General features: G+C 38.4%; 2 protein-coding genes and 1 pseudogene across 3 annotated transcripts in view; all 3 read right to left on the bottom strand.

Moving 5' to 3' along the window:
* Nucleotides 1-24,054, bottom strand: part of LOC125961821 (AT-rich interactive domain-containing protein 1A-like) — a 469,905-nt gene that overhangs the window by 133,464 nt on the left and 312,387 nt on the right. The window lies entirely within an intron of this gene.
* Nucleotides 1-24,054, bottom strand: part of LOC125961664 (ferritin light chain-like) — a 438,815-nt pseudogene that overhangs the window by 153,889 nt on the left and 260,872 nt on the right.
* Nucleotides 22,148-22,726, bottom strand: LOC125961827 (calmodulin-1-like). Its single transcript, XM_049700859.1, has one exon. It carries the CDS (start codon nucleotides 22,656-22,658, stop codon nucleotides 22,209-22,211), a length of 450 nt encoding a protein of 149 aa, XP_049556816.1. The 5' UTR covers nucleotides 22,659-22,726; the 3' UTR covers nucleotides 22,148-22,208.

Raw genomic sequence — 24,054 nt, 5'->3', positions numbered from 1 at the left:
CCACTACTAGGTCAAAGGTTCCTGACCAGCCTGCTTCAGATACCTTAATCCGAGTGTCTAAAGAGCCGATGAAAATATTTACTTTTTAATTTTGATATATTTATACACAGCAAAACCAAATTAATGTTCTGCTTAGCAAGACACATCAACTCAAGCATAATTTAAAGTTTATGAGAACTTTTAAATAATGTCTTTGACTACTCAGCTTTAGAATTCAGCACAAATTATATTTTAAAACTCATAGCAAATCTAAACTTAATTAAAAGAATATTCTAAGTGTTTTTTAAAGCCAGTGATGACATTATGATGTCCAAATCCTATACCATTAATATGTAAATAACTGTAAATGTAGTCACATACTTGAAGTATGTTTTCTGTCAAACCCGTTCAGCTGCAACATGCATTTATTGTAGTACAGTGAAATAAGAAAAAAAACGTAATTATTGGTCATTCCCACCACGACAGTAGGAATCAGAGATATGGGAATAATACTGCTCTCTTGTTAATTCATAACACTCAGAAGCCTGATAGCTAAATCCCTGTGTGCCTCTTTTCCTATAACAAAATTTTAGAAAAGGATGATAAAAAGGAAATAAAAAGGGAATACAGTTTTCCCTTAACTTCAATCAAAGTTGGGTAAATGTCAACATTCCAGAAGAATCCAAGAAACACTTGACAATGGCAAAATGATCAAGAGTGACATAATCAACAAAATTCTATTTTTTTTTCTGTTCTGAAGTTTGAGGAGTTGCACTTACTAACAAGATTACACACTCTTTCGTTTTCATTAAAAAAATAAAAATAATCATGGATGTTACAGAGGAGAAATTTACAATCTGTACCTTTTATCCTAAGTTACACAGTTCAAGTTGCAACTGTCAGCTCCAAATATATTTTATAATAAGGGCACAGAGTTAAAATCTTGATGGACAATAATATATCAGGTTGCTATGGACAAAGAATAAGACATTTCCACTATGGCTTCTGGAAACAACCATTATATTGGTGGTCTTCCCTATTCCCCAAGATTAATCAAAAATGACTGTCTTATGTTTGCTTTACACAGGCAGACAAAATCTTTTAAATTCATGATTCAATGTTCAACATTCTAGTTGATTATTTTAATCACATCACACACAGAAGTACTTCAGGCATCCAATATTTCCCAGGAGGCACAGCCTCGAGTGCTATCTCTAATCTTTTTAGAGCACCCTCTTCTGCTGCCGTTCATTAATTAAACAGAGTTTTGCTGATGATTCTTTTGGCTGCTGTTCCCCTAGAAGCTGCCCGATCTCTTGTCATCATATTGTTTCCTTCATCGCAACCACGCTGGTTCATCATCAATTATTTTCCTCCTTCAGAACTATTTTCCTCTCTTTGACGACTTGATAAATCTTTACAACCAAATTCCACCTCACTTATTCAAATTACTTTTCTTCAAAGGCACTACCCCTCTGTCTTTGTAATCATTTCCTTATTCCCCAAAGGAGTTTAAGACTCCAACATCAACTATAGACATACAAAAGTAAGTGCCCAGATTAAAGAGCAAGATTTCAAGCCAGGAGCCAAGTTTGATACTAATATCCGTGTCATTCAGAAAGGCTCAGGAACTAGGGTAACAATACTAATTTATTCATTTATTTTCATTCACTCAATGTATTCAGTGCTATAATTCATTCAGAGCTATATTTATTAAGTACCCGTGTTGTGTCACCACTGTTCTGGACACTCTGGTGGGCAAAACGGAAATGGCATTTTTGGCAGATTGTGTTTCTCAACAGAGTCATACCCACATGTACCTCTCATCATGTAACTTTGACATTTCCACCATAGAGGGATGAGGGCCTATGTTCTTTCCCCCTGAATGTGGATGCACTTGCAACTATGGCAGAAGTAACGTTATTTGACTCCTGAAGCTAGATTTACAAAGCCACACAGTCTCTGCCTGGTACTATTGCCACTCACGAGTGGCAATAAGTTACTATGTAAGTAGTCTGACTGCTCTGAGGTGGTAGCCATGCTGTAAGGAGACACAAATAAGCAGCCAGCAAGAAATGAATACTCCAGTTTTGATTGAGTTCACTACCGAAAGTCATCACCACCTTGCCAGCCACATGAGTGAGCCATCTAGAAAGTGGATCTCAGCCTCAAGTCAAGCATGGAGCAGAACAAGTCATCCCCACAGAGCCCTGCCCGAAATGCAAATTCCATAACTACTGTTGTTTCAGTCACTAAAACAGTCACTACGTTTTGGAGTGGTTTGTTACTCAGCAATAGATAACTGCTACATCCCAGACCTCAGAATACTTACAGCCTACAGTGGAAGATACAAAATGTTACCAACTTACATCTCTATGACATACTGTGATATACACCCTGTTGTCATATAGTTCACTCTGTTTGGGTCAGTGGGGTAAGAACAAACACCCTAGGAAGCCACACTTCCAACTGAAACTTCACCTTTGTATGAAAGAGAAAGAGCTGTTTCTTCCTCATAAACTTCACTGCCATTTTCTGGAACACATGGCATATAAACCCAGGATCATCACGAGCATGAGAGTTATGCTTGCAATTCAGTTACAGCTCTAGCCAAAACCTTGACATTCAGAAAGCTCCACAAAGTCAAAGTCCAGGAAACCAGAAAATAATTTAACCCCTTTTGCCAGAACACTCTTCCTAAACCTTAATATAATCATGGACTATTAATCCCACTGCTGGAAAGCTTTCTTTTTAAACTACCACACCTGGAATCTAATGATAATGATGATGCTACTACTCTATTGCACCTACTACTGATAATAATACATTTATTGATCCATTACTACTACTAAATATTTTACTAAGCATTGAGTATATATTTTCTCACTTAATCATCAAGTAACCCTATAAGATAAATGCTAATGCTATCAACATTTCATGGAAAAGGAAATTGGAGCATAGTAAAGTGAGCTCAGTTGCCCAAGGCCACCCAACATGTGAGCAGTGGTATTGTGTTTGAACTCAGATAGCTTCAGCCCACAGCCTGTACTCTTAACCACTGTGTACACTGTCCTCTCTTGTACTACGGCAATGCCTTTCTCAGTTTACTCATCTTAACTGCCCAATTGATAGCAAGTTCCTGAGGGCAAGAATCAAGTCTTAGTCACATTTTATCTGTATAACCAATAATGAAGTGCCTGGTACAAGTATGTTTGGTGCTATGTAGAGACATTACGTAAACGCATGATGGGATGAACTGTATAAGTCACTTCTCCTTCCTGGTAATATCCTTAACAGGAAGGTGAGGTGATTATAGTAGGTAGTCAGAAATATCCGTTTCAGCTCTGAAATTCAATTATTCTCTGACCTGTACTACCTTTTTTTTTTTTTTTTTTTTAAAAAAACAACCCTTCACCCTTAACATTTTTTGAAATTTATTTTATTTATTTTTGGCTGTGTTGGGTCTTCGTTGCTGTGGGTGGGCTTTCCCTAGTTGGGGCGAGTGGGAGTTACTCTGCCTTGCAGTGCACGGGCTGCTCATTGCAGTGGCTTCTCTTGTTGAGGAGCATGGGCTCTAGGTATGTGGGCTTCAGCAGTTGTGGCACGTGGGCTCAGTAGTTGTGGCTCATGGGCTCTAGAGCACAGGCTCAGTAGTTGTGGTGCACGGGCTTAGTTGCTCCACAGCATGTGGGATCTTCCCGGACCAGGGACCGAATCCATGTCCCCTGCATGGGTAGGCGGATTCTTAACCACTGCACCACCACGGAAGTCCTGACCTGTACTACCTTTAAGTGAGGCAGGAACTGAGAATTTTCTTTGCCTTACCCCTAGACTAGAAAATAATATGTTTCATAGGGTTGTACTGAGACTGGCTTCTCCTCTTAGCATTGGGATTTCCTGTGCAACTTTAATGAAAGAGTTCATTCTCTACAGATCCTTGAGAGTCTCAGTTGAAAGAGTCAGTCACACCTTTGTTCCTAGAGATTGGGGGAGAAACAGAAAAATCCTCAAGGCCCACAGGGCTTGGCAGTTCTTAGGGGAGACAGAGGTCAAGGTTGGGATGCCATTATCACTCTTTGGGTCTCTTTGGTCCTCAGGAACGACCCATTCAAGGCCTCCTCATCACAAGGTAAGAGAAATGAGAAGCTGAAGCTCCTTTTGCAAGGTGGCAAAATGAACTCCACATTTTATAGCCTAGTTCTTGGAATTTGATATATAAATGCTGTGGAATGCTGAGTCGGCTTTAGGAGGGAGATGATCCAGCTCTGTTACCTAGTTTAATTTTGCTGTTTCTTTTTAATTGGGGTAAGAGGAGGGAGGTATTAAGTTCATTGCCAAGCAAAATTACTCAGCACAACCCTCCCCATTCGAGCTCTCACAAATGAGAGGCATGGATCTCTGCCTCAGATTCTCGGCTCCACTTAGGTGTCAGAGACATCACATCAAAGCCTTTTATTTTTCCTCTCAGAAATGCTTGTATTTTTCCCCTGTGACATCTACTGACTACTCTCTCATATAATTTACCTGGACTTCCTGGGTTGTAATGTTTTACTAGTTCCCCAGCAATGACTTTAGAAAAACATTTTGTTACCTACAGGACACAGTCATGCCCTCCTTTTCTTACTTATAGTCTTGCCAAGTTGTCTGTAAAATGAGTCATTTCCCTTACTCACTAACATGGTAAAATGAAAGTTGCCATCTTTGGCAGGGAAGGAAAATAGTCTAAATGGGTAGGAACCGTGTTTGACTAAAGGGTTAATATATGGCAGTTTGACACTACAGATATTTAAACATTTTCCCTGTCTGTAACCACAAGTATTATATTACATTCCTATTGGATCTGCCTACGTAGTACTTGGCTCTCTTTTCTTCCTGTGTTAAATATACATTTCCTTTATAGCTAACAGTTTGGTCAACTCCTGGAATTTATATCTCTTCTATGAGCCTCACTGCTCTGTGATTTCCTGGGGACCACTCCTAGACTCATCTTACTACTCATCCTAGTGGACCCTTGTAAATATTGACCCTTGGTATCTGTCATTACAGTGATGATTGACACAAGCAAGCACTTCTGCAGAGCCTGCCAAGACGACTCATTCTCCCAGGGTTACCCAACTGCCTTGCTCACATTGGATGTTGGCCAATTTCCTCCAAATCAATGTGGGAGAGCACCAAACTTCTATTTTTTGTCCCTCCTTTGTTCTTTGACAACAGCATCTAATGACCACACTCTCCCTCCTCTGTTTCCATGGCTAGTAACCCTGAGGTCACTTTGACTCAGATTCTTTCTTTGAGATGAACATTAGTCAGACTGTTAGGAATTCATGTATGTATAGCTTGGCAAAGAGATATATAGAACATTGGAATGACAGTCATACACTGTCCTGGGCTTTTGGTTTCCCTTATTGCTTTCAGTCTGCCTCCCTGTGTGGAAACACTGAGCTCCCTGCTTCCTTCTAACCTTCAATGGTTTGGTATCTTTGATTGCTTAGTCTCCTTATAAGATCTGAATCCACAAATCTCCTCTTTTACACCTGTCATGAAGAATTACAGCATTTTTAAAACATGCAAATAGTCTCTTTACTGCTTGGCCTCCTTCCAAACCTCTACCTTCCTTTCTTCCATTTATTCATTAGACATTTATTGAGCACCTATTATGAACTGGTATTGTTCCACATACTGTAGCTAACTTGTTCTACAAAAGAAATGAGATTCCTGGTGCTTATATTTCTGGAAGGCAGGGAAAGGAGGGACCAGAAAAAAGAATAAACTATAAACAAGATAACCATTGACGAGATGAATTAACTAACAGCAATTATAAGGGGTAAATGTAATAGAGAGTGACTGGGGGCAGTAGGACTATCAAAGAAGATTTCCGAGTTCAGATGAAATGATCCTGAGAAGGAAGGGAGGAGTTCCATATTTGAAAGAAGCTAAGATAGTAAATCTTAGAAGTTCTTATCACAAGAAAAAAAAATTGTTTGTAACTGTGTAAGGTGACAGAGGGTAACTAGACTTATTGTAGTGATCACTTAGAGGTGTATACAAATACTGAACTATTAGGTCATACACTTGCAACTAACACTGTATGTCAGCTTTACCTCAATAACAAAAGGAGTTAGTCATGCGACCAAAGTTTTACAATAAGAACATATTTCAGGCAAAGGGAACAGCATATTCTGTGATGGGAAAAACTTAGCTAGACAAAAGAACGGAAATAATGCAATAAAAATGGTTGAACCAAGCATAAGAGCAGGAAGGCATTGCATCTCACCCATATTACCAAAGGTTAAACAAAGAATTAGTAACGATAAAGATGACACTGATCATTTACTTCTTCTATTCATTTGTTTCAGTGACACGTGAAGGAACTCAGCTTAACCCATTAGATACTGAACCAAAAATCTGTGAGACTGCAATCAGGCAACCAATTCAGTACATCTGGTTCTATTATGTTACCTCAGCCTGTCCTTCCTTTCCAACTTTCTTTCATAAGAATATATCTTTGAATTCTACAGAAACATGAGGGTGGGATATAGCATAACACCAAATTTTGAGAATTAGGAGATAGAAATATATGCACATGTGTTCCAAGAAACAAGCACAAGACTATTTAGAGTTATGCTATTCATATCAGTCAGACGAACAAATGCCATTTATTCTAAAATGGATTAATTTTAGAATACTTACAGTAGAATAAATTGTGATACATTCATACAATAGAATGAAAATGACCAAGGTAATGCTACAAAAAAGAACATGAATTACTATCACAAATGTTGAGTTGTGTGAAAGAAGACACACATAAAGGCATATACACTACTACAATTCAGTTTATCTGAAGTTAAAAGCACATTTAAAAACATCATTTTTGTTTGTTTGTTTTTGCGGTACGCGGGCCTCTCACTGCCGTGGCCTCTCCTGCCACGGAGCACAGGCTCTGGACGTGCAGGCTCAGCAGCCGTGGCTCACGGGCTCAGCCGCTCTGTGGCACGCGGGATCCCCCCGGACCGGGGAACGAACCCGCGCCCCCCGCATCAGCAGACGGACCCCCAACCACTGCGCCACCAGGGAAGCCCTAAAAACATCATTTTTGAATGCATGTGAATGTGGTAAAACTATAAAGAAAAACTAAATAATAATCATGACCCTCAGAAGAAGGGCAGTAGGGAGGGGGGAAGGAATGGAGTCAGAAGTGGGCTGGGCTGCTCAGCAAATCTGGGAAGCAAGCAATTATCCATTTCTTGACCTGAGTGGCATTATATACGTGTCTTTTTTCTTTTTTTTTTTTTGATTAATCAGTGACCTACATATCTTTTATTATAGACTCATCCTTAAGGATACTAAATTTCACAATAAAAATTGGTTAAAAGTAGAGAATAACATAGTTCCTAGCATACACTAAATATTCCATTCATTAAAAACGATGGTATTATTAGTTTGGATAAGACATTTCTCCTTACCTGGAGAAGTATTAGGTGAAATGTTTTCTAAATACCCTGATAGCTCAAAGGAAAAAAAAAACCCACCTATTTTAAGAAACAGTTTAGGGACTTCCCTTGTGGCATAGAGGTTAAGAATCTGCCTGCTAATGCAGGGGACATGGGTTCCATCCCTGGTCCAGGAAGATCCCACATGCCGTGGAGCAACTAAGCCCATGCACCACAACTACCGAGCCTGCGCCCTAGAGCCCGTGAGCCACAACTACTGAAGCCCGTGCACCTAGAGCCCGTGCTGCACAACAAGAGAAGCCACCGCAATGAGAAGCACGCACACCGCAACGAAGAGTAGCCCCTGCTCGCTGCAGCTAGAGAAAGCCTGCGCGTAGCAATGAAGACCCAATGCAGCCACACATACATACATAAATACATAAATATACATATATATATATAAAAGAAAGAAACAGTTTAACCTACTGAACTAGCCTACTCTGTACTCAGTTCCCCCGGTGTAACATGAAATCCAGATTTATGCTTATACAAACTAACATTTGGAAATAAGCATTAATAAATAAAAAAATACATTCATCATTGCTAGAGTAGTTTAGATCTTACTGTGTGTTCCATAGCCATTGAATTTCTATTTTGCCTTTCTTTACATGTGCATAACTAATAGACTCATTGCAATAGTTTATGCCTGTTTTCCCTGCTACTTTAACAACTGAATGGAGGTAGGGCCCTTTCTTGTTTTAATGACTGTAGAATCCTTGGAATCTGCAGTACTATGTGGCACACGGCGGGCAGTGAAGAGTGTTCTGTGGTTCTACTGATTGAAGTTATCCTATCACAGGGCTCACGGTACTTTTAGAAGTGAAAATTAATACTAGCTGTTAGAACAGATGCACGCAAATTCTCAGTGATGGATAGTAGCTTTACTGGCAGGGTCTGGAACAGTGGTGCTCCTGTGTCACTAGTGATGGGGGCACAGTGAGAAATCCTGGCAGAGCCTCCATCACCAGCGACACACAGGAGCACCCCCGTTCCAGACCCTGCCAGTAAAACTATTATTAACTATTACAGTTCTGTTGAGCCTGCAAAAACTATCAATTGACTTTTTTCACCCAGCCTTATACACCCTTCCCCACCAGAAAGCAGGTGAAGGAAAGATACTGAATCGGCATTTGAAAGGATTTCACTTCTCTCCTTTCCAAGCCACCCTTCAGTGTGACCAATATCAGTGATTATGTTATGAAACTAGAGAGTAAACATTTATTTTACGTTTTTGTTTGGTTGTGAAGACGTAGATGTACACACACACACATACACACACACAAAGAGAAAGAGAAAGAGAAAGACAGAGTGAGAGAGTACTTGCAAGTGTTTTAGAGAATGTCTCAAAACATTCAACATTCAAAACAGAGAACAGTTCTGCTGGAAGATTAATATTCATTCTCACATAGTGCTGGGTAAATTTGAAATTAAAACCTCAATTCCTTGATTCATATCAATAAAGGGATACTTCCAAGAACCTCTTTTTCACATCAAAACATTAATTTGTCAAAGCAAACAATGTCCTTCTTTTTGCAAATGCTTATTACCTTTTCAGACTATTCCTAAACTGCACGTTCTTTCTTATTAAAATTCAGCTATAGATATGTTGGCCATTCAAGACAGATGCTGAAATTTTTAATTTTCTAATAGGTTACCTTCAAGTGCTGAGTGATCACCAAGAACTGGAAATGGTGGATAATCTGCCTCTGTGATCCCAGAATAGAGCTCACAGAACCTTTGGGTAATCAACGTATAGAACAGCATCACAGCACTGGGGTGGTTTAAACATGGACAAACTGGTATAGGTAATGTGGTTGAGAATCAAATCACTGAAGTACTGAAGATTAAACAGAATTAATGAATATTATGCTGCAGTCTCCATAAATGAGCCAACAAATATGCAGCAAAATCCTGAACTGCAGCCTTGAAATAAGGAGCTTAATGTAATTCAATGTTTATTGGTTGCCTAGAAACTAACTTAGAAGGGGGTTGGGCAGGCAGGACTACAAAACATGAAGGGTTCATAGGTTTAATAAGGAAATTATTAACTCTGAACTGTGTGGCGATGTGAGATATAAGTTCTCCAGTGGTCTCCTCTTCCACAAGCCCCTTAATATATTAGAAGGCAAGGTTAGGGGGCATGCAGAGAGGTTGCTATACAATGACAGAGCAGTGGTTAGGGCTCCAGGCAATCATGGACAGCAAACGTCATCATATTCAAACCTGCCGTCATTGCAACCAGAGATTATCTCCCCTTCTTGACAAACTGCATCTGTGGGTAAAGCTTGCTTATTGATTTTTCCTAAAATATCTTTCTCGAAACATACCGCTTAGGACTTGGTTATTACATGAGAAATTTCACCAGTTAGTTAGATTACTAAGGATGCTAAACATTTAAAAAAGGACAGGTAGGGGATGGGAGAGAGAGTTAGAAGACAGTTGAGTAGCTTTTATGATAAGAAAATTAACAGGCTGTGAAATGGGGCATGCGACTTCATTCAAGAGCCTTTTGGAAGAGGAGGGACTAGTTTTTAAGTTTTAATTGCAAACCACAATGTCTTAAGGAGTCACTGATATCACTCGTGTCAGAATCCCTGTCATTAGTTCAGCTTCTTGTTTTCATTCAGATATAGAAACTGAAGAGCTGATGCCCAGGTGGCAATTGAAGAGGTATCATTTTAGCATTTCCTCTAAAACCATTAAGTAAATAGCCCTCTCACTTTTAGCACAGTGCCCACGCAGTGCACGTGCAGTGCACACACAGGAGACATCGTGCTTTAGCATCTTAGCTTGAAAGAGCTGCTCAGGGAGGACATATTTTCTCCTAATTATTCTTGACAGGAATTAGGTCAGATTAATTAGTTTAAAATTCACCTGAACAACAGTGTCTTTGCTAATTACTTCAGGGCATATACATAATTCATTTACAACAGGGAAAAAAAGGAAAAGACTAGGGGAGAATTCAAACCCTGACCCCTTTGGTGGACAATTCATAAAAAGAGGTCCCTTTGTGACCTAAAAGGGGGCATAGGGAGCAGAGAGTATCTGGAGCCTTTAATTCAGAACGAGGATAAATGTTTCTTTATATAACTATCCCTATTTATATATTTATGTGTTTTAAAGTATCCATATTTAAATTATTTTTAAAGATACATTTAAAACTAGTTTAGAATATATATGTCAGAGTAAGACAGTGAGTGGTTAAGAACATGAATTTTAGAGAAAAGATTTTCCCAGCTCAACCCCTTGCAAGCTTTGAGACCTTGGGCAACGTACATACCTCTTGAAGGTTCAGGTTGTCCTTGTTAAACTAATAATAGCATTTAGCACCTACCTTATGGCTTGTTGTAAGAATTAAAATATGAGATATGTAAACCACAGCATGTGACAAAGAGTAAGTAATATTTGTTAGGTATTATCACTTCTACAGAAACATAGGAAATTAAATAAATGTTTGCCTAGACACTTTTAAGCTAGTCCTAAAAATTATCTTTAAAATGAATTATACCTGTTGGCTTGAACTGCATTAGAAAAGCCCCTTTAAATTTAGGTTCAAATTTCTACAGGGAAAGATGGATTAAAATATTTCAGTAGACTAAATATCCACTGATATTAAGCAAAAGTCAAAACTGTCCAGGGGCTCTCAGGCTGATAGGAGAGTGTTAGTGCGTATTACTTGTCCAGGGTCCTACTCAGGTCTCTGAAAGCATTTCGAAACCATTGATTTGTCAGAGAAGCCCAAATGAAGATTTTTATATGAAATCTCCTAATATTTAAATGCTTGCTCAGAGGTTTCTTAATAATCATATGAGACAAACTTATTCTCACATCGGTTTTTATTAACTGAAGAATTCTAGGATAAATTATGGATTTGGGAACTCATAATCCAGCATTTAGATACATATAAACTGAAGACTAATTTTGCTGAGAAAACAAACTAGGTTCAGCCTCTGTTACAAAGGATCGTTTTGATTTCCTTCTCAAATACTAGAATATATTTACAGCTTAAAAATTAGATGGAATAGAAGCCATTAAAATTGATGACATTGAAGGAAGGAAATAGAAATATTTTCCAAATGCAGACCCAAGTTGAAAATACAACTTGTAACACCATCTGCATCAGCGCCATCTATTTTGTTGCCTAACACATATGTTAACATCATTGTCACTACTTTAATTTACACATCTCTCTTGAAAAACAACTGGATACTGAAGAGAATGCACGCCTCACCAGGCATGTGAGGCAGGAGTCTGGATGGTGCTAATCACATGTGGCCAAGAAGACGCTTTCTTATTTGCCATGAAGGAACTGTGTGTCTTAACACTATCATTAATCTACAAGGACAAAATGTGAATAGAATCCTTTGACTATTTTAGGGTGAAACTCAGCTATTACAGTGAAAAAAAAAAAAGGAAACAAATGTGCTTAGGGTGGGGTGGGAAAAAGAATGCAACTATCTTAACTTGCCAAATGGCTGATTGGAATAATCATCAGGTACTGGTCATTCCTGGTGTTGTGTCTTCTCTTCTGCAGAGTAACAAATGCTCGTGAGATACTGAGTCTGAGGAGGTCACAGATGCCCGCATTTCTCCTCATTGAGGAGGTAGCTGAGTTGGTTGGATGTGAATAAAATGCTCAGAAACAGAATAATTAAAACAATAACAAGACTTCCCTGGTGGTGCAATGGTTAAGAATCCACCTGCCAATTCTGCATTGGCAGAATGCACCTGCCAATGCAGGGGTTCGAGCCCTGGTCCGGGAAGATCCCACATGCCGCAGAGCAACTAAGCCCGTATACCACAACTACTGAGCCTGCGCTCTAGAGCCCGCGTGCCACAACTACTGAAGCCCACAAGCCTGAAGCCCGTGCTCCACAACAAGAGAAGCCACCGCAATGAGAAACCCACACAATCGCAACGAAGAGTAACCCTGGCTCGCCACAACTAGAGAAAGCCTGCGTGCAGCAATGCTTTAGCCAAAGATAAATAGCTAAATTAATTAATTTAGCCAAAGATAAATAGCTAAATTAATTAATTTTAAAAAATAAAATAAAATAACAACAGGCGCCCTATTATCTTTGCGGAAATGAAAGAGGCAAACAGATTTTCGCTCATTCTGTTTCTGTTTCTCACGGGTAAATAAGCGGTAGCTGGCTTTGGGTAAGAGCTAGCTTTCCAGAGTGAGGAGGCTCACCCGAGAAAAGGCTAAGCTTTTCAGTAAAAAGGAGATTAAGCTTCTTTTACTTCACAGCCTAATGTTTTTGTTAAACTCTATTACAGTACCTAGGTCCCAAAATAATTTTGGGTTGAGTTATAGGAGCAGAAGGGGTAATAGGTCCAGAGTTATGAGGGTGTTTTCTCATGTAAATGGTGGTTTGATATTGTTGATATGATACATATATTTACCTCATTGTGTTATGATTAATACAGAAAGAGTGTATAGGGCAGTAATACTGTCTTAGCCCCTATGAGGATAATGGTGATATTGGACTAGAAGAAAGATATTACTACAAATAGTTCTCTGATTAAGTTGATTGTGGGGGGCAGGGCTAGGTCTGTAAGATTTACTAGTAGTCATTATGTTGCCATTAGTGGAAGAAATGTTTGTAGACCACGGACTAAAATTATGTTTCGGCTATGAATACGCTGATAATTTGAATTTGCCAGGCAAAATAATATAGATGATGTGAGGCTGTGGGTGATTATTAGGGCCCTAGTTCCTATAGAACTTGAAGGTGTTTGGGTAAGAAGAGCTACTATGACAAGTGACACGTGCTTAACGGAGGTGCATGTGATGAGCTATTTTAAGTCTGTTTGGTGCAAGCAGATTGAGCTCATTATAATTACTCCTTAGAAGGACAATATAAGGAATGGGTACCCCACATACTTTGCTATGGGTTTCAGGATTACTGTGATTCGTAGCCACCAAGTTTGTGTAGTAGGGCTGCAAGAATCATAGATCAGGCGATAAGGGCTTCTACGTGCATTTTTGACATCACAGGTGTAACCCATAAAGGGGTATTTTTACTATAAAAGCCACTTTACACACTAATCGTGTGAAAATATGGGATCAAAAGTTAGATATTGTTTGGGCTCAGTACTTCATTGTTAAAGTTTAGTGAGCCTGTAGTATTTTGGATAGACATTAGTGCAACTAGAAGTGGAAGGGATGCCACTAGTGAGTAAAATAAAAAAAGAGAGTCCTGCATTAAGCCGTTCTGTTGGGTTTCCTCATCAAGTTATAATAACTAATGTTGGGACTTGTGTTGCTTCAAATAAGTTGTAGAATGGAATCATTTCCGTGGCCTTGAATGTTAAGATTAAGAATATATGTAGTATGATTAATATAGTAATAGACAGTTTGTTTGCTTTTTTCCCAAGCCAGTGATTCTTTAGGTAGCTGGAATTGCCTAGCTCTGAGTGTTAGTGGTAAGAGTCATGTAGTTCGAGTTGGTAAAGGTGCTGACAGAGGGTCAGAGAAGAATAAAGTTAAGGCTGTTGTTAGAAAGGTAAAGACTAACAAAACTAATTAGTATGCTGTAGGTTGTGGTGTGAATTCAAATTATATTGCTTTTTGATAAACATGTTAGTGGCATGAATATAATAGTTAGAACAGTAATTTTTAACACTGGAGAAGGTGTGTATTTTGTATGCAATCAATGCCATAGGTGTTTGATAATATTCCTAGCAGGGATAACCTAGTGCAGCTTTTCAGGTTATGAATGTTAGTCAGATGACGAGTATTATGCTAGCTAGAGTGAAATGGACATTTAGAATTATTAGGGTTGCTATAATGAATACTGATAATATTATTTCTTCCTGACATAGTAGAGAAGATATTAAGTGAGATCAATAAATTAAGAGCCCTATAAGGGAAACTGTGAATGCTGGAATAATATTTATGTAGACAAAAGATACTCAGTAATTATGAATTTAATCATAGTTTAATGAGACAAAATCATTTGTTTTCATTTAAACTAATTATCATATTTGTGTCATTCTGATCACTTTTGAGTTCACTCACAGGCTATACTTATTGCTAGTAGTGAGATCAGGATTAGTGCTATGATGAGTATTGTTTTTAGGTTGCTAGTTTGGACTGCTCAGGGCGGGGGCCGAAGGGGGGCAATTTCTCTCGATCAAGGGGAGAAATGTAACGGCTACCAGGAAAATCTTTATGGAAAATCCTATGGGGTCAGATCCGCATTTGTAAGGACTTGATTCTTCTGTATCTGTCTTTACTAGGGGAAGTCAGAATTCGCTAAGTACAAGTAGTGAAGCTAGTACTATGTTTGTGGTTAATGCTATAAGGTGTATTATTCTTTTCAGATTGTACTAATTGACTGGAAGACAACTAATTGATACTAAAAGAACACACCCTCAACTCCATTTCACTGTACAGTAGAAACTAACACAACATTGTAAAACAACTATACCCCAATAAAAGAAAAAACAGAATAGACCCTCATCAATAAATGGGGATGTAGAGAAACAGCCATACTATGTCTACAAAGTGTATCAGGCAGTGGCTTCAAATCTGAAATGATTTGAAACTGTAGTTGGCACAGGCAGCAGACAATGAGGAAAAGTAGAGCCAATGATCACGTGTAGGCCATGGAAACCTTTGGTTATGAAGACTGTTGACCTGTGTACTCCATCTGAGATTGTAAAAGCTGTTTCATAATATTCTGAGGCTTGCAGTAGTGTAAAGTAAACTAGGGAGATTGTAATAAAAAGAGCTTGAGGAATATGCTTACAATTTCCTTCTATCAAGCTGTCGTGAGCTTGGGTAATAGGTACTCCAGAGGCCAGTAAGACAGGTGTTGAAAAGTGGTACTTCTAATGGATTTAGGGGGTGAATGCCTGTTGGTGGTTAGCAACCACCTAGTTCAAGTGTAAGGGCAAGACTTGAGTGATGAAAACCTCAGAAGAAGCCTATAAAAAAGAGAACCTCTGAAATAATAAACAGAATTATGCCATATCAACATCCTTTTTGAATGAAACTGGTGTGTCATGGCCTTGAAAAGTGCTTTCCCTGGTGATGTCTCATCATCATTGACATATTGTTAACATACTAGTTAATCAGCCCGAGGATAATAAAAAAGTTGAGTTAAAATGGAATCATATGACTAGATGAGATGTTAAGAGAAGGGCTAAGAGGGCTCCTGTAAGAGGTCAGGGACGAGGATTTACTATATGATACGCATGGGTTTGGTGAGTCATTAGGTGTCATTGTGTAGGTAGAGGCTCACTCACAGGGTGAGCACGTTAGCTTGAATAAGGGCTACTGCATACTCGAGAAAAGTGAGAAGAACAAGACTAATAAATATAATGAGGGCTGTGGGAGGATTCATGCTTAATAGGGAAAGGGATGCTCCTCTGATTAGGTGAATTAACAGGTGACTGGCTGTGATACTGTCTGTTAGTCGTAGGGCTAGGGCTATTGGTTGGATAAATAAGCTAATAGTTTCAATAATTACTAGTATCGGGATAAGAGGGATTGGTGCCCCAGGTGATAGAAAGCGGCCTACAGATGCTTTTGCTTTATGGCAGAAGCCAGTGATCACAGTGCCTGCTCATAAAGGGACCACTGTGCCTAAGGTTATTGAAAGTTGCGTAGGGACGCAAATGAGTTCAGTAAGAGGCCTAGTAAGTTTGTTGGCCAATGAATAAGGGACATAAGGATTAGTGTTCTGGTTTGTCCTTTATAGTTCTGGATGTTCATTATTTGTTCTGACATAAGCTGAAGAAGTCATTGTTAAAGAGAAATTATGTGGTTATTAATCAGTCGGTTGAGTGCGGGGGAAAAATACCTGGAAACATAATAATTAAAAATAACAACAGTCAGTCCTAGTATCGTTGGGGTAATAAAAGAAGCAAATAGATTTTTGTTCATTCTGTTTTTGTTTCTCAAGGGTTAAATAAGAGGTAGCTTTTTTTTCTCGGTGAGAGCTAGCTATCTAGAACGGAAAAGCTCTAAGAGAAGAAAGCTAGCTTTATCAATATCAGTATCAATATCAATACTTTGTACATAATCTTTGTATTTCTTGTATCAACCAGCTGTAACCGATATTATCATTGCCACTGGCAGGGCCAGCACATCAAGGAGTCAAGATGTGGGGTCTGGGTGAAAAAGATACAGATGAAAATCTTTAACATAGACCATCTGAGATCTTTGCCTACCTCATAAAACTGTTTCAGCATTAAATTTTACATAAGAAATATTTTAGCAATGTCTTGATATACAGTTACTCTAAAATAATAGAGGATGTTATTGTTGGTATGGTTGTGGCTTTTATCTTTATCAAATAAAACCTAGTCCTAAATTTAAAGAGGTTCCAATTGAAATAGAGAACATTAACATGGAATGCAAGCAAATGAGAACCAGAAAAAAAATATCATGAATAAAATTTCATTGTAGTATTTGACTACATTATTGATTGTTTTTATCGTTATGAAATATGAACACCTGCTCTTTCGTGAATGTCAACTCTGGGTTGAACTGTGTTAGGTGCTTTACATACACAATCTCATTTAATCATCCTAACATCACTCTAAGGTAGGCATTACTATAATCCTCATTGTAAATATGAGGAAATTGAGCTTAAATGAAGTTCAATATTGTTCTCAAAGTCCCCCGGATGGTGGTGATGCTTAAGCTATGATAGCAGATATTGATCTCAAGCAGGTAGCAGGATGTAAGGACTTCCATCCTTCTGCCCCACTGGACCCCACAGTACACCATCTAAATTTGTTTGGGCATATTTACACCATCTCTCTACTGTTATGTGTTTGCAAGAAACGATGGAGGTGGAGTGGCAGCTCATGTGATGGAAAGGGTAGAAAAACTCAGTTCCACGTTTAGCCCCATGGATGTGGATCACCACTAGGGGTCAGGCTAATATTCAGGCATATTTCAGTATTTTTTGGCATAACCATAATGCACAAAACACAAAGCAGCACCTTAATTTGCTCCCCAATATCCAAATGTAAAACAGAACAGCTCTTTGGAAAAGTATTTGGTAGTTTCTTAGAAATTTCGACATAAACTTAACACACAACCCATTCTTTTTATTGCTGAATTGTATAATATAACGATTCATAAGTTGATAAGATGAAAAGCTCCACAAAAATTAGAGATAAGAGCAGGCCAAGGGTGAGATAAGACTTTGACTCACGCTGTTTCCTTCCTAAAACATTCACCCCTACCCATATCCTGCTGTAGCAACCTCCTCCATCCCTTCTAACTTCTTTTAAAAGATTTTGTCTCTGCTTCATGTCTCTTCATCCTCATATCATATTCAACCCTCAATCCACTGCAATCTGGCTTCAGCCCACATTATTCTACTAAAACTATTCTTGCCAACTTTGTTATGACCTCCCTTTTGTTACATGTAGTAGGTGTATTCCAGCCTTCATCTTTACTTCCTGTCTCAACACTTCTGGCCCTGTCGATGATTCCTTCTCTTATACTGATTCTCTTTCCATGTAATTAGTGATATTTTATACTTTTAATTTTCCTTCCACACCTATAGTTACTTCTTCACCAGCCTTATTTCCGGGTTCCTCCTCCTCTGTCCATCTTTTATGTGCTGATACTACTTAGGCTCCTATGCAAGATCCACTTTTCCTTTTACTTTAAAGTGGGGTCAGAGGATCATCTGCATCAAAATCATGGTAAGGGACTCTATTTGTCAAGCGTATAGATTTGTGAGCTACATCCTATACCTACTCAGTAAGACTCTGGAGTTGGTGCCCAGGATTCTGAATTTTATCACACCTCCTGGGTAATTCATCTGACCCCAAAGTTTGAGAATCTCTTCAACATCTTCCCTGGGTAATATCGTCCATTCCTAAATGCTCAATTACCATCCACCTGATAAAAGTTCTAAACTTTATATCTCTAGGTCACATCTCATTCCTGAGCTTCAAAATCCACAGGCCCAAATTTCTGCTAGCCATTTCATTTAGAGTCCTACAGAAACATAAAACTTTCTATGCCCCAAATGATCTCACTACCTTCACTTGCAAACTTCTGTGTTTTCTATCTTTGGAAGTGGAACCAGCCACCACTGCTGCAGATTCCAGAAATCTAATTAGCTTCCCTGACCTCATATCCTCACCCTCCTCTACTTCCAAACAGCTGCGAAGCTCTCTCAATTTAATCTTCTAAAAAATGATGATTCCAGCTACTTCTCTCCATCAACACTTAGTGCTATTCTAGTTGAGGCCAGCATCATGTATCATCTGGAACCACTATAGCAGATTCCAAAAGAGTCCCTCAGCCTCTAGACTTAGGCTCTCACCTAACCGTGATCTTTTCTTCACACTGAAATGACTTTTCTAAAATGTGAACCTGACCAGGCAGCTTCCTTATTTAAAACCTTACTACAGAATCCCAATGCTCTTAGAAGGATGGTCATGCTTCCATGGTACAACCTCAGCTTACTGTCTCAGTCTTATTTATTATCCCCAGTTCCTGTTTTATCTTTTAAGAATTCTACCTTTTAGTTAAATTTAACTTCTCTTCTTCGAAGAACACCACATCCTCTTTTGTCTCCATACTTTCACATATTATGCTCACTGTGACTGAAAGATTCTTCTCCATCTCTTTGCTTGGCTGAATTCTACTAATACTTCAGGTATCACCTTCCATATCACTTTCCCTGGGAACTCTCTCTGACCAGCCCCCCCACCAAATTCAAATAAGAGGATCCTGCGGTGTGTGATTATAATACGCTGTACCAACCCCATCATAGCACTTATTATCGTGCATTTTAAGCTTCAGTTTACTTAACCTTTCCTGCACTAGACTATAAGTCTAATGGAGGCTGGAACCACGTGACCACAACTTGGAATGTGCCACTATATATCTACGGAATGATTCAACAGGTGAATGACTTTTTAAAAAACAACCACAATCTAAAAAAACATGTTACAATCTTATATTTTCAGCTTTCATATAATCGAATTAAAATCAAGACTGGGAAATTACATTCTAGATCTTTAAATGATAATATGAACATTATTTTAATATAATATTTGAATTTTTAAGAATATATACGTATAAATTTATTAATATTTTAGGGAAAAGTATTAGACAGTGTTCACAATTCATAATTTCAGAGCCACCTCAGGATGAGCCATAATAAATTATATAAAATTCTTTTCACATATTTGGATATAAGAAATACCACTATAAATTTTAAGCTATTTAATATTGTATTCCTATTTAATAGTACCACAAATTGAATAAAGTTCTTATTTAAATAGACATGAAAAGGAGTCTTGTTCAAGGTCTTTTATCCCTGTTTATTCACTTTCTCTGAATGAATGGAATTTGAAAAGCTATAATATACATTCCCTTATTTGAAAACATATTTTCCTCCTCTAAAACTCATTTTTTTACTCTGTAGATTTCACGATGACCTCTTCACTGGCAATTTCAAGGTACTTCACTTACTTTTGCATGTGGGCTTTTTAAATAGAACCTGACCGCTTTGAACTTTTGTATTTGAAATCCAGAAAGCAAATTCTCCTAGGGTTCCACATTAGGATTCTTCAGCTAGAAGCTAAGACTGGATATGCATAAAATCAAATATTCAAGCCCTAGAAGTCTGTTCTCATGCCTCCTCACTCAGTGGCCATTCCATAGCAAACTCAGCTCTGGACAGCTCCCTCAGAAATTCATCAAGGTGGGGGAATTCATCATAGATCCAATTCAAGGTGTTGTTACATTGCCACCTCATGACAAATCAGAGCTACGCAACTTCAGAGGACATTGGTATATCCACTGGGATATAGAAATTGATAACAGAGCTGGAAGGTTAATTTTTGCCTTCATATAAATGCTAAACAATTTTTAAAGATGCAAATAATGGAGTTTGGAAGACTAGTTCCTTCACTTACTAGTTGTGTGACCCTAAAGCAAGTAAGATAATGTTTTTTAATGAGCATATATCAAATTAAAAATAAAGTGTGGCTTAAGTATACCACAAATGACATCACACAGGTCCGAAATTGAGTTCTTTTAAAGGGCTGGTTTGTGAATTACATAAGAATATGAGATATAACTCAATATACTAGCATACTCCCTGGTACTGTACACCATTCTGGTTAGCACCAATGGCTCCCAATGACAGGACACTGCACTGCCTGGAAGAAAGTGTCATGATATCAAACAATAGGGCAGAACTCCACCAAGTAATACTGAATACTTTTATTAAGGAAACAGAAAAAGAAAAGAAAATATGAAATAGTGGCAGTTTCTTTGCACAAAAGCTGAGTAAAACTTGTTACCCTCAGGGGAGAAGTTTCTTGAATTGGGAAATCATACCCTGAGCTGAGAGTTTGGAACATTTGTTCACAAACCTATTATCCTTTCTATAGCTTCACATTAAACATCGCAACTAGTTTATTCCCTTACCATCTGGGCCAGTAGGCCAAATTCTACCCTGAATTTTTCATTCCTATATTCCCTGTGGCTGTTTTTACTGATCTGCATGCCCTTTCTCAACAAAAAGTGGCTTTACTCCTCCCTTTCTAATTTTCAGAAACATCTTTGTCATCCTTATGACCTTTCAGTGAGGGACATTCAGCATAAAGGGGAAAAAATATGTAAAAGCATCTTTGTGATGGTTGGCAGAAGATATAAGAGCTGATATCTGTGCCCTTGGGTGATTATGTACCCACTGGGGCTCCAGGTTTCTCATCTGCTCATCTGTGAGATCAGGAGAGTGATCATAAATACTATTATAAGTTTTTTTTTCTCTAACAAAGTAACTTTCATATACATTATCTCATTTAATCCTTATAATATCCTTATATCCCTATGAGGCAGATAACACACCCAGCAACATTTCATAATGGTATTATACAAATCCGCAGAGGTGAATATGAATCACTGCGCCAGTCAAAAACTCTCATTTAAGGCTGGAGGGAAGATTACTTGTTAACATGCAACAAATATTTCCTGAACACCTACTGTGTGTTTACCACTGTATCTACACAATAAGGATGGAGTAATGAACAAGTTAGAACACACCCCTGTCCTTAGCAAGCTTACATACGAGAGTGGAGAAAGACTATAAAGTAGGAAACCAAATAATAAACTAGATGATTTAGAGAGGGACATAGCACCATGAAGATAATAAAGCAATATACAACTTGGAATGGATTTGAGGCAAATTGTGCCAGAAGCAGATTTTCTTTAAGTGGCTAAAACAAAGTAAAAAGCAAGTAACAATAAAAGAAAATGTTTCCGGTACAGGACCAGCAGTACAAAAAAATAGTGTACGAGTACCTGGATAAAACACCCGTTTTGCAATAGTGCAACTTTTAAGTACATATTGTTGACTGTCCACAGTCTACGCGGAGTTACAACTCCACACTTCAACAACAACATGCTGACAGTTCCTAAAGAAAACTACTTAAAAAAAAAGGCATAACCCAGATGTTCCCTCATTTGACCAACTCCATCTAAGTTTAGATGTGCAGAAGGGCCTATTAGAGATATCCAGAGTAAGCCACATGCAACATGTTACTTGATCAATTTTTCTAAAATAAGGTTTCAGGACAATGACAGTAAGATAAGGGAAGAAAACATGGAGGAATGAAGTCCTAATTACTATACATGCATATTTTTTTGACAATAGGGGGAAACCTTTTACAGATAAGTTACAAAGAAAAGTCAAATAAACAATTTTGTACAAGAAATTTAACACGTTCTGTACAATGTCTTCACTTTGCTGTCATCATTTGTACAAACTCTTCATAGTTTACTTGATCATCACCATCAATATCTGCTTCCCTGATGATTTCATCAACCTCTTCATCTGTTAACTTCTCTCCAAGGTTTGTCATCACATGGCGGAGCTCTGCTGCACTAATATAGCCATTACCATCCTTATCAAACACAAGGAATGCTTCTCTAATTTCTTCTTCACTGTCTGTGTCTTTCATTTTTCTTGCCATCATTGTCAGAAATTCCGGGAAGTCAATTGTGCCGTTACCATCAGCATCCACCTCATTAATCATGTCCTGTAACTCTGCTTCTGTGGGATTCTGCCCAAGAGACCTCATTACAGTTCCCAACTCCTTTGTTGTTATAGTTCCATCACCATCCTTGTCAAATAGTGAAAAAGCTTCTTTGAATTCTGCAATCTGCTCTTCAGTCAGCTGGTCAGCCATGCTGCAAGCGCTACCGGTCTCCGGGACTCGACTACTCAACCACTCAGCTCGTTTGCTCCACTCGGACTAATTCTGTTCTGCTACTTTAATAGACTTATTTTATGCCTAACAGAAACTCAATACATGGTTGATGAGTAAATCTCCAATCAGAATTCATCCCTCCGTTACCTCTATGCCTAAGGAACGGAGTCTGAATCTGTTGTAACAATACTCCCTGTGTGGAAGTCTGGAAAGAAAGTAGAAAGATTTTTGACAAGGACAGTGATTGAAGAAAGAAACAGATTTGAGAGATTCCAGAGAAAGAAGCAAGGACCACGATGACGAGGGGGAGGTGAAATTTTGGGGGGATTCTGGGTGGGTGCAATGAGGAAGGAGGAAAGCTCCAGAATGATGGCCAGGTTTGGCGTGAATAAATGGCTAAACTATCAGTTCTCCCAAAAGAGGGTTACCTGATTTATAATGTTTGACACATCCCTTATCACACAAAAGTGCTCGATTGCTTGAATTGTTTTGAATAGTATGTTTTCCTTAGTGCTAATAATGAAAACATAATTAAAAGCATGTTTGTAGTGAGAGGCAATAAGTTCATTTTTGCACATGACAAATTTAAAGTTCTTATGGGACCACTAAGCAAAGAGGTCCCATTGCTTGCTGGATATATACGAATGGAGCAGATGGGAAATAGGGTCTAGATTTGTAGATGTGATGTTGATGAGGTTATTGAAAGCAACACAGTATAAAGAGAATATGTAACCTGAGAAGAGAAGAAGTCAGACATTGGAATATCAACATTTAGTGAAGCGATAGGTAACTATGATGAGAGAGGGGTGGAATAGCCAAAGGTGTAGGAGAAAGACCAGGGCAAACTGGTTTCACAGAATTCAAGGTGGAAAAAAAATCATGTAGAAGAGAGTACTCAACTGTGCATTTCACTGGATATAAATTTTATATCAATTAAAAAAAACCACTTACCCTCAGACATCCTTTACTAATTTGTTTTGGCCTAGATTGTTTTGCTTCTAGAGATTCACTGCCTCTGTTGGTATGTTGAAACAGCAGCCTCCAGTGGTTATGGTCATGGAGAACTAGGATTTATGGACTAGGTACGGTTTTTTCATATAGTACATGCTCAACAAAGTGAGTTGAACTAAATTAATTGTTCTTCAGTCACAAAGAAACAAATGTTTTGTGTGACGCTTTCTTAGGGCAAAGAACATTGGCTTAAAGTGAAGGTCCTGGGATTATGCTGGTAAAACAGTCAAGACTGTTTGCTTGAAATACTGATCCACGGTCCAATCGTTGTTTGCTGGCTGCTGTGGCAATCTGAAGCTCCCAAGATCAGCATCTTTGCTCTCCCTTCCCCTCAATTTTTGGTTGTTATGGTAGGGACAGCAAG

Source organism: Orcinus orca, chromosome 17 (genome assembly GCF_937001465.1).
Source record: "Orcinus orca chromosome 17, mOrcOrc1.1, whole genome shotgun sequence".
NCBI classification, from domain to species: Eukaryota; Metazoa; Chordata; class Mammalia; order Artiodactyla; family Delphinidae; genus Orcinus; species Orcinus orca.
The sequence above is the reverse complement of the archived record's forward strand: the minus strand, read 5'-3'. Positions and strand labels throughout refer to the sequence as shown.

What these genes read in the sequence shown, in the direction of transcription:
- LOC125961827 (XM_049700859.1), bottom strand. Translation starts at nt 22,658, where the DNA reads ATGGCTGACCAGCTGACTGAAGAGCAGATTGCAGAATTCAAAGAAGCT.